Source organism: Lynx canadensis, chromosome F1, assembly GCF_007474595.2.
Source record: "Lynx canadensis isolate LIC74 chromosome F1, mLynCan4.pri.v2, whole genome shotgun sequence".
Lineage (NCBI taxonomy): Eukaryota > Metazoa > Chordata > Mammalia > Carnivora > Felidae > Lynx > Lynx canadensis.
Window position 1 is genome coordinate 67,955,316 of NC_044319.2, and position 12,813 is coordinate 67,968,128.

At 55.3% G+C, this 12,813-nt stretch overlaps 2 protein-coding genes across 4 annotated transcripts; both read right to left on the bottom strand.

Annotated features, from left to right (window-relative positions):
• Window positions 1-47: 47 nt before the first annotated feature.
• On the bottom strand, window positions 48-5,487 carry FLAD1 (flavin adenine dinucleotide synthetase 1). 3 transcript variants are annotated; one of them, XM_030303333.1, is made up of 8 exons: window positions 5,441-5,487; window positions 4,755-4,980; window positions 2,580-3,324; window positions 1,808-1,955; window positions 1,434-1,532; window positions 1,165-1,354; window positions 358-431; window positions 48-252 (listed from the first exon to the last, which is right to left on the bottom strand). In XM_030303333.1, the coding sequence occupies exons 2-8, from the start codon at window positions 4,833-4,835 to the stop codon at window positions 117-119; spliced, it is 1,473 nt and encodes a 490-aa protein (XP_030159193.1). In that variant the 5' UTR covers window positions 4,836-4,980; window positions 5,441-5,487; the 3' UTR covers window positions 48-116. The 3 variants fall into 3 exon arrangements, 2 of the variants coding, with proteins under 2 accessions (XP_030159193.1, XP_030159192.1); XM_030303332.1 differs by lacking the exon at window positions 5,441-5,487 and having other exon boundaries at window positions 4,755-5,311; XR_003966074.1 differs by lacking the exons at window positions 48-252; window positions 5,441-5,487 and having other exon boundaries at window positions 830-1,354; window positions 4,755-5,312.
• Window positions 5,488-9,572: 4,085 nt separating this feature from the next.
• CKS1B (CDC28 protein kinase regulatory subunit 1B) lies at window positions 9,573-12,796 on the bottom strand. The gene is made up of 3 exons (XM_030303359.1): window positions 12,656-12,796; window positions 10,694-10,821; window positions 9,573-10,078 (listed from the first exon to the last, which is right to left on the bottom strand). The coding sequence occupies exons 1-3, from the start codon at window positions 12,712-12,714 to the stop codon at window positions 10,026-10,028; spliced, it is 240 nt and encodes a 79-aa protein (XP_030159219.1). The 5' UTR covers window positions 12,715-12,796; the 3' UTR covers window positions 9,573-10,025.
• Window positions 12,797-12,813: the final 17 nt, after the last annotated feature.

Here is a 12,813-nt window from a genome sequence, read left to right on the forward strand (position 1 = left end):
CTGCTTCTCCCGTCCCGTCCCCTGGAGCAGGAAGACACAGGCAGAGGAGCAGGCACGCAAGAGGCGGTTTATTGACAGGGGACACCCCAGGGCGGCCTCCCTCGGGCTGCTCGGGGTCACGTGCGCGAGTTCCTCTCCTCGTCTTCGTTCTCCAGGAGGTAGGCTGGCCGGTAGGTGGGCTGGCCCCCCGGGCTCAGGCACTTCAGGGCCGGGTTCCTCACGGTGTTCTCGCGGCCCCCCAGCGACGTGTAGCTGGAGCAGGGAGGAGGCAGGCGAGTTCAGGGCAGGCTCTCCCCACCGCAGCGCCCCCACCTCGTCCCCACGCCCACGACACCCGTCCTCTCCCAGCACCCTTACCCTCGGTCATATAGGACACAGTACGGGACAAACAGCTGCCGCAGGAAGTCCCAGATGTCTCTGTAGGTCCAGTCCTGGGGGTCAGAGTGGGGTCACAAAGTCCCCCCTCCCACACTGCGGCCCGCCGCCCGGGCAGGGGCCCGCCTAGAGCTCTTCTGCTTCCGGGGCTCTGAGGGAGGCCTCCTGGGGGATTCTCCGGGATTCTCTGGGATTCTCCGGGATTCTCCGGCACAGCCTGCTGGGTGCGGCCACGCAAAACGGGAAACCTTTGCCCGCCTCCCTCCGCCCCCAAGCCACCCCCCAGGGACCGGCGTGCTCCAGGACGGACGTGGTTGTGTCCAGGAGTCCACGCAGCCCGCTGCGTCTCCAGCTGGGCCGTCTAACGTGGCCGCGGCTGGAAATGGGGTTAGTGCCTCTGAAGAAGCGAATTCTGAAGGGTATTTAATTTTTAAAATTAAGATATAACACCCACACCACAGAATTCGTCACACTCGGAGCGCACCACTCAGTGGTTTGGGGTCATTCTTTCTTTCATTTCAGTAGGTTGTAATTTGAGTATCGATAAGAGGCTGGTGGCTGCCATTCTGGGCAGTGCAGACCTAAAGGTAGAAAGCACAAGCCCGCCACGGAATCGGTGCTCCCTACAGAATGGTCAGAAAGCTGAACGGCCGAGCAGCACGGCCTCCCTTGGGTGATGGGGGTCCCTCACGCGAGCCCCGGGCTCCCACCTCTCCCACGTGGGGGGCCAGGGCGCAATGAGCGACAGGGGTCGGGAGACGGGAGGCGCTGCGGCCCCCTCCCCGTTACCAGCAGCGGGTTGACGCGCACGAAGGCAGGCCAGCCAGGGTCCGTGGGGCTGAAGGGGTGGAGGCTGCAGGAGTAGGGGTCGGTGCGGCGGGTGCCCATCAGGACGGCCTCCAGCCGGGGGTGCCGGGCCTGCAGCTCACACAGGGCCTGCTTCATGTGGCCCTCGGCCTCCAGCACCTGCAGATTATACCTGAGGAGGGGAGGGGCGGGGGTCAGAAGCGGGCACTGCTGAGCCGCACCCGGAGCCCACACTTCCAGGCCCTCGGTACCTCTTGATGGTGTCCTGTAGGAACTGCTCCAGCTCGGGGAAGGGGGAGATGTTGCGGATGTACAGGATCTGGAGGGGCTCCTGAGTATCGGGGCGTGTCCTGGGGAGGGGAGGACGCACAGGCTTGGCAGAGCAATGCTCCCCAGAGAGCTCGCACACTGTTCTCTCTGCTCCTGGATGGGCTGTGACCTCCCTGTGCTCAGGGCCGGTGGCCTACACGTCCACCCAGGGCCACCCAGGGCCACCCAGATGTCAGATGCTCAGTCAATGTGGCGGGGGAAGAGCGCGGAGAGGTCACCACGGCTCCCTCCCTCCCAAACCACACCTGGCCGCCCTCTCCCTCCTTGCTGCCTTCGCCCCGGGCCGTGGGCTCACCTCTGCACGGCCGCGTGGAAGAGGTGCAGGAGGGCCGTGCAGTCCTTGCCTCCATTGAAGCCCACGCAAAGGTGGCTGAGGTCATACTGAGCCAGGGCGGTCTCAATGGTCTGCAGGGCGCCTGCCACCTTCCCCCCCAGAGAAGACCCTGCAAGGAGACAGACAAGAAGATATGTACATGTGGCCGTCAGAGGGCGGGGGGGGGGGGGGGGGCACACCGCCCTGGCCTGAAGCCTCTCCAGGCTTCCCAGTGTTCCCAGAGTAAAGGCTGGAGTCCTACATGCCCTTCAGGGTCTGTCCCGGCCTGCCATTCAGAACCCTTCACCTCAGTGTCTTCCCTCGGGGGGCCCTGCTCTCCTTCGTTCCCCTAAACCCCACCCTGTTTGCTCTCGCCCACCTCCCGGTGGGGCCCAATCCTCCTCATCGGCCCACATGTCCGACACTCGCCCAGCAGACTGTATTTAACGTACATACGCCCAGGTCAAGGCTGACCTCCCCACCGTGGAGGCCGCTGAGACCGACGTCTCGGGCCTGACGCCTACCTTTCTTGTTACACTGCCGGCCCAGAAGGCCGTGGCGTGTAACACACTGTCCTGTTGAGCTCGGTCCGCGGTACCCAGCACAGTGCTGGCAGGAGCGGGCACCCGGTTGACATTTACTGAAGAATGACCGACGGCACCGGAGCTATCCCCCCTCTCTCAGACCCTACATTCCCGAGACCTGGGCAGGGGTGGGGTGGGCACGTGCAGCCCCCACCCCCCCAGGCCCCTACCTGATTCTGCGAGCTGGTAGACAGCCTCCCTGGCCTGCCCCACGGCGTCGGGCACGTAGGGGACCAGCGATCCCGGGGGCAGACGGGCAGTCAGGTAGGCCAGGCACTCCTCCAGCGGCCCCTCTTCCTCCGAGTCCAACGACAGCTTCACCCGATAGTAGTTGCTGCCCCAGTCGGGGTAGGAGCCCAGGCCGAGCCTGCGCCCAAAGTGGGCCTGCGCCTCAGCCAGCACGGGGGCGATGGAGGCCTCGTCGGCGGCCACGTACAGCTCCCGCAGGTGGAACTGCACCGCCGTGTTTCGGAACAGCCCCTTCAGCCCCTCCAGCACCCTCCGCAGCAGCTCGGGAATGCCCGGGAAGAGGTAGACATTTCGGACGGAGACCAGCGGGAACTTGAAGGGCCGGCCCGTGTGAGGGTCTGTGCCGTAATGCAGGCGGGCGGAGGAGGGCACTACGGACAGCTTCTCGCAGCCCTTCCCTCCGAGGGCTCGGATGGCCGCTTCCAGCTCGGGGTGCGGCTTGAGCTCATCCCCGAAGGCCTGTGCTACCGCCTCAAAGGTCACATCATCGTGAGTGGGGCCGATGCCCCCTGCCGTGAGGACGTGGGTGAAGCGGCTGGAGAAAGAAGTGACCTCTGCCGCGATGGTGGCCACCTCGTCGGGTACGACAGAGACCCGGCACACCTGGACCCCCAGGGAGCGCAGTGTCCGGCATAGAAAGTAGGTGTTGGTGTCCTGAGTGTGTCCCTGGGAGATGAGATGGGGACGATGAGAGTGTCAGTGCTGCCGGACTCGAGGGCAAAGGGGAAGGGGTGACAGCCGTGTGGGGCATCATGCTCTTTTGGGGGACGCTGCCTCGTGAGGCTCTAAAGCCTGGACTGGGTACGAGGGTGAGAAAATCCAGCTGAACAGCCGGGGGTCGCATGACCCACCTTGGGCCTCCTTCTCCGTGCTTTGACCTTGACCTCATCTATGCCTGAGGATTCGGTGGCCAATTCTATGTGGACGACCCATCCACTTCCTCCCCAACCCTGACGGTTTCAGCTCCCTGGCTCTGCCTACCTATCAGGCATCTCTGCCGTATTCCTGGCCGTTGTCACTTTGGCCAGTGGCCTCCCCAGACACTGTCCACCGCCAGCGAGGCCCTCCTACCATCAAGTGTACTGAAATGTCTCCCCATCTGCTCTCTTCCCTTGGTCCCTACTGCCGCCGGGCAGGTCCTTGGCACCTGTCATCTGGACATTGTTGAGGCCCCCTGGCCAGGCTCCCGGCCGCCAGCCCCAGCGCTCTGCCCAGTGCCTTCTGACTAACCTTTCTAATGTGTTACTGGGATTGCATCACTCTTGGGCTCAAAAGCCCTGTGTTGTTTCCAAACATATACGGAATAAAGTTCACATTCCTTTGCAGAACATTTGAGGCTGCCTGCGGTGTGCACACGATCTTCCTTTGCGGCCCCTTCTTCTTCGACTTCTCTCCAGAGGGCTTAGTGGACGAGGGTTACTTGGAGTAAGAGGGACTCAGGTTGGAATCCCCCCTCTACCACCTCCTGGCTATGGAACCTTGGACAAGCTAGCTTCTCGGTCTCATAATCTATTAATTGACATTTATAATAAAAGTATTGAACCTCAGGGGATTGTTCTAAGGGTTAGTGAAACCGCACATGTGATCTAGAAGCACAGCCGCGGGCCCTAGTAAGCCCTCAAAAAGGAGGGGTCAAGATCACTACCTCAAACCCGATGCCTACCACGACCTTTAACAAGATTTCCCTCGATTGCTCAGAAGAATCCGACGGATTTCTTCCGTCCAGTAGTTTCCTTTTATTTCGCTTACTCACTCTGCCAAGTGCCTTGGGCCATTTTCCAAACAGGCTGGCTGTAACTCTTCAATAACACATGCACCTGTACCCCCTTCACAAGTCGGACTCCCTGTCATTTCTGTGAAGCCCCTCCTACTCCTATCAAGTTGCTGGACAAACTGAAGCCACCTTGCTACAAGTTTTCAACAGAGTGATGGAAAGCACAAGGGTCACTTTCCCTCTAACATGCTGGGCTCACTCCAGGCCTCCACCGCAGCAAGGGGGCTCCCGCCCTGGCCTGCCTTCCCTCAACAGATCGTGCAGCAGGATCTTAAGGACAGAAGCACGCCACCCCCCCCCCCCCCCCCCGTCACAGACGCACCTTGAGGATCTCATCTCCAACAATGATGATGCCCGCCGTCACGCTGCGCCCTGAGGGAGGTTCAGAGGCCCTAGATGCCATGGTCCTGCCTTCTCTGCCCCTCTGCAAGGCCCTCCAGTAGCCACCCAGGGCCCCAAATAGGGGTCGAAAGCACGGGAGTCGCGCCAGGTCTACAGGGCACTGGGGGCCATAGCCTGGGAACGGGGGGGTCCGGGGTCAAGGGAACCTGGAGGAGCCAGAAAGGACATTGGGGGAGAGCAGGAGTGCATGTTCTTTTTTCCTTAGAGGGAGACCTCGCCGGGCCCTTGACAAGCGACTCCTTTATCCCTGCCTTCAACGGACGTGTTCTCACCCCATCCCAGCCTCTTCACAAGCTTGCCTCTGGTCTCCTTAAAGCGTCCTGCTCTCCCGAGCACCTACCACTTTACGTAGGTCTCCTGCGCGCCGAGCTCGGCCCCCCCCTGGCCGGCGACAGCCCGGCAGCCTGCACCTTTAAATCTCTCTCCTCTTTGGGGACCGGTCCCTTTAAGCATCTCGCCCCCCCCCCCCCCACTTTAAACGCGGCCCCTCCCTCCGCCGCGGGCCGAGCTCAGGCGCCGGGCCCGCCGGGGCCCGCACCCTTTCTGGCCTGCAGTCCCCGTCCCCGCCACCCCGCCCCCGCCCGCCCAGCTGCCCCGGGTCCCCACCTGCCTTCCCGGCCGGCGCCCTCCGCTCCCGCACGGCCCCGGGCGGCTTCCGCACGCAGCGTCCCGCCTTGGATCGCGCCTGCCACGTCAGTTGGCCATCTCGGCTGTCGCTCAGACTGCCTCCAAGGGCCCACGGGTGCAGGCGGCCGTCGCTCGCCAGCCCCAGCCCGGGGGCGGGAGCAGCGCGGGGTTGTTATGGGCGACAAGCACGTGGTCACCCTCACCCGGAACTGCGGGGGCGGGGCCGACGGGGGGTGGGGGCGACCTCGGCTGCTGCTCCTGGTGCTGGCGGGAACGGGAGGTGTGATTCTAACCTCGGTCCCGTTTTCGGGTTCTTGTGTGCAGTGCTAGCGGTCTTTAACCCCGACTCGAATTCTAGGCAAAGGGGATTTATCTTGTAGCGCATGGCCCTTCGAGGGACACCAAGTATCAGCATTGGCCGTGAAGTAGGGAGAGCTTGGAGAGGACTTTTTAGTGCGTGGAACTTTCATTTATTTTTTTCTTTTTAAATGTTTATTTCTTTTTTTTAAGTCCTTCCCTGTCAGCAATTATTTTTTTTTATTAATTCATTTATTGTGTAATTTACATCCAGGTTAGCATATAGCGCAACAGCGATTTCAGTAGATTCCTTAGTGCCCCTTGCCCATTTAGCCCACACCCCTCCCACCACCCCTCCAGTAACCCTGTTTGTTCTCCGTATTTAAGAGTCTTTTATGTTTTGTCCCCCTCCCTGTTTTTATATTATTTTTGCTTCCCTTCCCTTTTGTTCATCTGTTTTGTCTCTTAAAGTCCTCATATGGGTGAAGTCATATAATTTTTGTCTTTCTCTAATTTCGCTCAGCATAATACCCTCCAGTTCCATCCACGTAGCCGCAAATGGCAAGATTTCATTCTTTTTGATTGCCGAGTAATACTCCATCGTATATATAGACCACATCTTCTTTACCCATTCATCCTTCGATGGACATTTGGGCTCTTCCCATCCTTTGGCTGTTGTCGACAGTGCTGCTGTAAACGTGGGGGTGCATGTGTCCCTTCGAAACAGCACACCTGTATCCCTTGGATAAATACCTAGTAGTGCAATTGCTGGGTGGTAGGGTAGTTCTACTTTTAATTTTTTCAGGAACCTCCACACTGTTTTCCAGAACGGCTGCACCAGTTTGCATTCCCACCAGCAGTCCACATCCTCACCAACGTCTGTTGTTGCCCGAGTTGTTAATGTTAGCCATTCTGACAGGTGTAAGGTGGTATCTCATTGTGGTTTTGATTTGTGTTTCCCTGATGATGAGTGATGTTGAGCATTTTTTCATGTGTCGGTTGGCCGTCTGGATGTCTTCTTTGGAGAAGTGTATTCATGTCTTTTGCCCATTTCTTCACTGGATTATTTGTTTTTTTGGGTGTTGAGTTTGATAAGTTCTTCATAGATTTTGGATACTAACCCTTTATCTGCTATGTTGTTTACAAATATCTTCTCCCATTCTGTCGGTTGCCTTTTAGTTTTGCTGATTGTTTCCTTCGCTGTGCAGAAGCTTTTTGATGAGGTCCCAGTAGTTCATGTTTGCTTTTGTTTCCCTTGCCTCTGGAGACACTTGAGTAAGAAGTTGCGATGGCCAAGATCAAAGAGGTTTTTGCCTGCTTTCTCCTTGAGGCTTTTGATGGCTTCCTGTTTTACATTGAGGTCTTTCATTCATTTTGAGTTTGTTTTTGTGTATGGTGTAAGAAAGTGGTCTGGGTTCATTCTTCTGCATGTTGCTGTCCAGTTTTCCCAGTACGACTTGAAGAGACTGTCTTTATTCCATTGGATATTCTTTCCTGCTTTGTCAAAGATTATTTGGCCGTATGTTTGTGGGTCCATTTCTAGGTTCTGTATTCTGTTCCATTGATCTGAGTGTCTGTTTTTGTGCCAAAAAATGTGTATTTTTGAGACAGAGCGAGAGCTCACGCAGTGGAGGGGCAGAGAGAGAGGGAGACACAGAACCGGAAGCAGGCTCCAGGCTCTGAGCTGTCAGCACAGAGCCCGACGCAGGGCTTAAACTCAGGAACCGTAAGATCATGACCTGAGCTGAAGTCGGAGGCTTAACCACTCAGCAATCTAGGCATCCCAGCTTTCATTTATTTCTATTATAAACGGTAAAGCTATGTACTTAACCCTCTTGACAAGAAAAAGCCTACCCCCCCCCCCCCCCCACCGTCCCGTCCAGATAGTGCTTAATTTGAACATCACCTTTGCCAATTTGGGTCTTCTAGGTACCAGTGAGGGCAGTGACTAGGGGATGCCACGTGTCCACTTTCGATTCTTACATCATCCTAGCTTACTCTCATTTCAGTTGCCTTTGCTCTAAAAGTGCCTCTTAAATTTTAATGTTTGATCATCTGGGACCCTCCTTTTAAAAATTTGTTTTAATTTTTTTAAATAATCTCTATGCCCAACATGGGACTTGAACTGACCACCAGGAGAGAGTTGCATGCTGTATGGACTGCACTAGCCAGGCTCTCCATCTGGGACTTTAATATGCTGATTAAGTCTCCCCCATTCAGGAGGTTTGGGTGGGAGCTTGAGATCTGCATTTAACAAGCTCTCCTGTCATGCTGACGCTGCTGGTACCTGGACTATGTTTTCTGTAGTAAACACATAAAATTCATGCATCACTGGGAGGACAGCCGAACCACACCCACCCTCATTTTACTCTCCTAAAGCCCCAGATAGATGATACCCATTTTACAGATGGGCAACAGGCTAAGAAAAAGGAAGGGATGCCATCCAGCAACCCCAAAACAAAAAACAAAGGTAGAGCCAGACTTCTAGACTATTCTTTCTCAAGCGATAAGCCCTGTGTGTGTTTTTCAATTAAAAGAACCTCAGCTAAAAAAAAAAAAAAAAATTTTTTTTTAAAGATTTTAAAGTGATCTCCGCACCCAGCGTGGGGTTCAAACTCACGACCCCAAGATCAAGAGCTCTGTGCTGTACCAACTGGCCCAGCCAGATGCCCCTATAAAGCGACTTTAAAGGCAAAACAAAAGTCCCACTTGCCTAACAATAAGTCACATGAGCCATCATCTTTACTAGCAATGGTGATAGTGTCTCCCCACCCCCCCAACAGCTCTGACCCAATCCTCTATCTGTGGGTTCTCAAGCTTGAGTGGGTCCCAGAATCACCTGGAGGGCCTGTTAAAACCTTGCCAGGCCTAACCGTCAGTTTCTGATTCAGCAGGTCTAGGGTGGAGTCCAAGAATTTGCATTTCTAACAAGGCTTGAGGTGAAGTCACGCTCTGGTTCAGGGACCACAACTGAACTCCTGCCATAGTAGTAGATGGGTGGATGATGGGGGGGGGGGGCAGGAAGATAATTTCCTTTATTTAGTACTGCTGTGATTTTTAAAAGTAGGGGGTAAGCTATTATTTGGAAGAATGCTTTCTTTCTTTTTTTTTTTTTTTAAGGTTTTATTTTGAAGTAATCTCTTCACACAACGTGGGACTCGCACTCACGGCCCTGAGATCAAGGGTTGCATGCTCCACCGACTGAGCCAGCCAGGGGCCCCTTGGAGAAATGTTTTCTCAGACAACTACAGCTTATACCTGTTTCCCCAAAGGTTAGTACTCCAGCTACCTGCAGAAAAATGCTTGAAAGTCCCACATCCAGGCCACACCCCAGACCAATTAAGTCAACACCTCTCAGGGTCGGCTCAGGCACCAGAACTTGCCAGGAAAAACAGCAGGGGCTGCCCTCCACGTCCCCCTCTCCTGCCCCTAGGTGTGCCTGAGCCTTGGGCCCGGCAGGAAGGGGGCACAGGGCAGCCCCTGGCTGACGGCCTCCTCCCTTCACCCTCTCGTGCCCTTCAGATACGAGGACTACAGCAAAGGCGCCATCCCGGGCTGTAGGAAACAGTTCGTTTGCTTTCCTGAGGTGATGTCTCCACACAGCCTTTAGCTCAGGCTAATAGGGCAGCATATCGTTTCAGATGTTTGACAGAAAGTCTGCTTGAAGTAGGTTAAAAACCAGTTACACGAATGTTGAAACGACCCTCATTATTAGCAAAGAGCTGGGCTTCATGATCTAAGCGAAGGGGGCACAACCACAAACAGGGTGCTGCTCGCAGCGACCCCAAGAGGGGAGACCTCGACAAGCAAAGAATCAGATCGTAAAAACTTCCTCTTTAATCAAGGCTTTTTAACAGGGAACAGGTTTCTTGAATAAAACGGAGTTTCCAGTACAATGAAACATAAACCACCATACAACATACAACACCTGGCAGGAAGAAACAAAACGGCAAGTTTACGCAATCCCTGCCACGGCCTTATGCTTAGAGGAGCCGCTTCCTCCATCTACCAAGTGTGTTCTGCAGGATACAGAGCTCGGCAGGGCTTCTGGGGTCACGCTCGGCCGAGGCTGTAGCCCGAACGCGCTCAGCCGGCTGGGCCGGGCTGCTGTTGGCTCAGGCGAAGCGGTCACCAGCACAAACAGTCTGAACATCCTTTCAATATCAAAGTGGGAAGCGAGAAGGCAATGGAATAATGTCACCCGAAGATGTCGTTAGCACGTGAGGACAGCTGTGCGAAGCCCGAGGCCGAAAGGTGGCTGCCGGCTTCATTTCTTTGGCTTCTTGGGCAGTGGTCGCCGGAACAACAAGATGTGAGGTTCTGAAAGAGCGAGTGAAACCTAAGAGGCAAGCTCACACTCGTCTGCGCACAGCCTGCGGTCTCCCACCCGCACCTCCCAGAGACAGCGATCAGATCTTCACGACTAAATTACGACGTCAGCACGCGGCCTTAGAACCAGACCCAAAAGCTGGGCCTGTCTGCCAAGTACAGAATTGTTAATATCAGTTCTTTTGCTACGTTTGTGCAGCCCCGGGGGAGCCTTTTATTAGTTTTGCCTGGCAGCTTGGTGTCTGGTGTCTTATCAAGAAATACGCTTTCCTTGGCTTATTTGGATAATATCCAAGAACTCACTTTCTGATGGAGAATGACGAAGGAGCCACAGCCTCCTCCGGGGTATACGTGACCTTAAAAAAAAGACTGCGCTCGGACGAAGTTAGAGATTAAAGGGGGTTTTTTTCAGTGATACCTTGTCTCTGAACTTCCCATCTGATACTTTACTCTTATTTCTGGTCACTTCAGTTTTTCTAGACAGCTGGTGAGGAACCAATAAACCACCGTTACCCTCCCCTGATTTCTTTGGGTTATGCGATCTTATCGCTCTTTCTTGCCCTCAGTGAAGGAACCCGTATGATTGCTCTCAGCCACTGCACCGACCTGGTTCGTGGATCATATAATGGACCCATCCCTGACTCTGCTGAACGCCGAGATTCCGCCACTCAGATTCAGACATCAAATGGGTTTTAGGGACCAGCTTGGCTATGTCCTTGGGCAACATGACGTGCCTGTAACAGAAACATGGACAGGTGGGGGGACTCACATCAGTAGTGGGGACAGTCCGTTAGACAAGTGCTTACATACAAAGCCAAGAGAGGAAAGAAAGGAAAAATTGGTTTCTGATAGTAGGGAGTTTATATAAATTCATTGTGGGGTAAAGGCAGCTAGAATTAAAGGCCAAGTTCTGCAAATCCTCCTGCAAGTACATCACAAAGCATGAATTAATGAGCAACGCAAGCGAATGAGCACCTAACTTCCAGGCACCGTTGATGCACTGCCTCTGGCCTCCTGGAGCCCAGTCCCCTACTTGATTACTCGGAATCAACAGAATGGCAGCCCCATAGCAGAGTGTTAATAACAGAGGTAGTTTCGAGATGGATCGGTGAAGAAAGGCCTCTTACGGAGCGCTGTGTGGAAGAGCCCTCACGGAGGATGAACTGTCAACGTAAACCCTTTAAATCTATCCTCGATTTCGTTTTCCTGACTCTGAAGGGATGTGCCATGAGACTTCCCTGGGGAAACGCCTCGTCTTCCTAACCAAGGATAAGTCTCCTTTCGTGGCAAAAAAGTATTACTCTGCCACGAATCCTGATACACTTCATCATGCACGGTGAAAATACACTAAACGCTCCCCGTGCTAATAACAGAGATGCTTCCCAGAGACATGATTCTAGTCTAAGTATCTGAAAATAGCTTACATTCGAACAAGTCCCTGGCACATTGCACCAAACAGACCCCCTCACGACAAGCTGTTTCTTAAACCAAGATACCACTGCCAAGATCTACAACTTCCAGAGAGATGAAACTCGTGACTTCTCCCTAGTCCCACAGAGATGCTATAAGCGCTTAGTTCAGATGGGGAGGAAAAAGTTAACGGGCCCCAGCGGAGCTGCGGGTCTTCCCCAAGCAGCTGGCGTCACCGCGGTCCTGTATCTGCACCTGTCAGCACGCACCGAGCCGGCCACAGGGCCCAGCCCCGCACTAGGCGGAAAAGAAACACAACCAAAGCAAGTTTGCATTGCACGTTCTTCAATTTTGGGGGCAAGATACGAACTGGGAAGTTGTTTCAAGGATCATGCCCTCATTTGCAGAATCCTTGGTCTTCCCGAATCTTTCAACCTGGAATCACGGAGTTGGATTAACTCCAAACTCCAAGGCTCTGTAAGGACCCCCTTCTTCACCATCCGTGCCGAGCTCTGTTGCGCCCACATAACCTGCACCTATGTCCATCACGTCCCTTCTCGCCCTCTCTCTGAAGCCTGCAGCGTTTCCACAAACGTCTCGGGCTGTGGGGAGCAGAGGCCAGGGCTCATGCCCGCACTTAACACAACACCTGGAGGCGCTCCGTAACTGTTTCGAATGTTCGAAGGGCATCCGGCAGGCCCCTGCCAAGTCCTTTCTCAAAGCCCTCGGCCAGCTTCACCCCCTCGCAGGTCCTGGAAGCCCCCTTCCTGAAACAAGCCCACGCCCCCTTTGCAGGAATCCGCGGGCACCTCTCGCGCCGCCGTGGCCACCTCCTCTCAGTAGGCCCCGGAGGCCCCGAGGTGTCGCCGCGACACCAGCAGTCTCCAGAGGGCAAGCACAACTCGCTCTGCCGAGGGAGCGGGGCCGTCAGCCTAGAGCCCCTAGCCACGCCCACTCCGAGTCCGCCACTTTCTACTTTCCCCGGTGCCGCCAGGCCCTGGCGCGTGCGCCGTACGCTCTCAGCGACCGTCCCCAGCCCCGCGACTCGGGTCTCCCGCGCATGCGCCGGTCCCGTCGCTTCAGCTCCGGTTCCTAACTCTTCTTGCCCTCACGTGTCGAAGTTCACGACCTCGCGGTGGGCCCCGCGCCGGCACTAACCGGTACTCGAACTCCTCGTCGTCGTATTTGTCCGAATAGTAAATCTGTTTGTGCGACATGACCGCTCGGCCTGAGGATCGTCAGCCCCGCGCCGCCAACCTCCGAACAACTCCCAGCAGCACGCGCTCCCACCCACTTTGGCCTCGCTTTCAAACACG

What these genes read in the sequence shown, in the direction of transcription:
- FLAD1 (XM_030303333.1), bottom strand. Translation starts at nt 4,835, where the DNA reads ATGGCATCTAGGGCCTCTGAACCTCCCTCAGGGCGCAGCGTGACGGCG. An exon ending in TTGGAGATGAGATCCTCAAG is followed by an intron (nt 3,325 to 4,754) that starts GTGCGTCTGTGA and finishes CTCATCTCCCAG; the next exon opens with GGACACACTCAGGACACCAA. An exon ending in TGCGCGTCAACCCGCTGCTG is followed by an intron (nt 432 to 1,164) that starts GTAACGGGGAGG and finishes TCTGACCCCCAG; the next exon opens with GACTGGACCTACAGAGACAT.
- CKS1B (XM_030303359.1), bottom strand. Translation starts at nt 12,714, where the DNA reads ATGTCGCACAAACAGATTTACTATTCGGACAAATACGACGACGAGGAG. An exon ending in GACGAGGAGTTCGAGTACCG is followed by an intron (nt 10,822 to 12,655) that starts GTTAGTGCCGGC and finishes TTTCTGTTACAG; the next exon opens with GCACGTCATGTTGCCCAAGG. An exon ending in TTATATGATCCACGAACCAG is followed by an intron (nt 10,079 to 10,693) that starts GTCGGTGCAGTG and finishes TCGCTCTTTCAG; the next exon opens with AACCTCACATCTTGTTGTTC.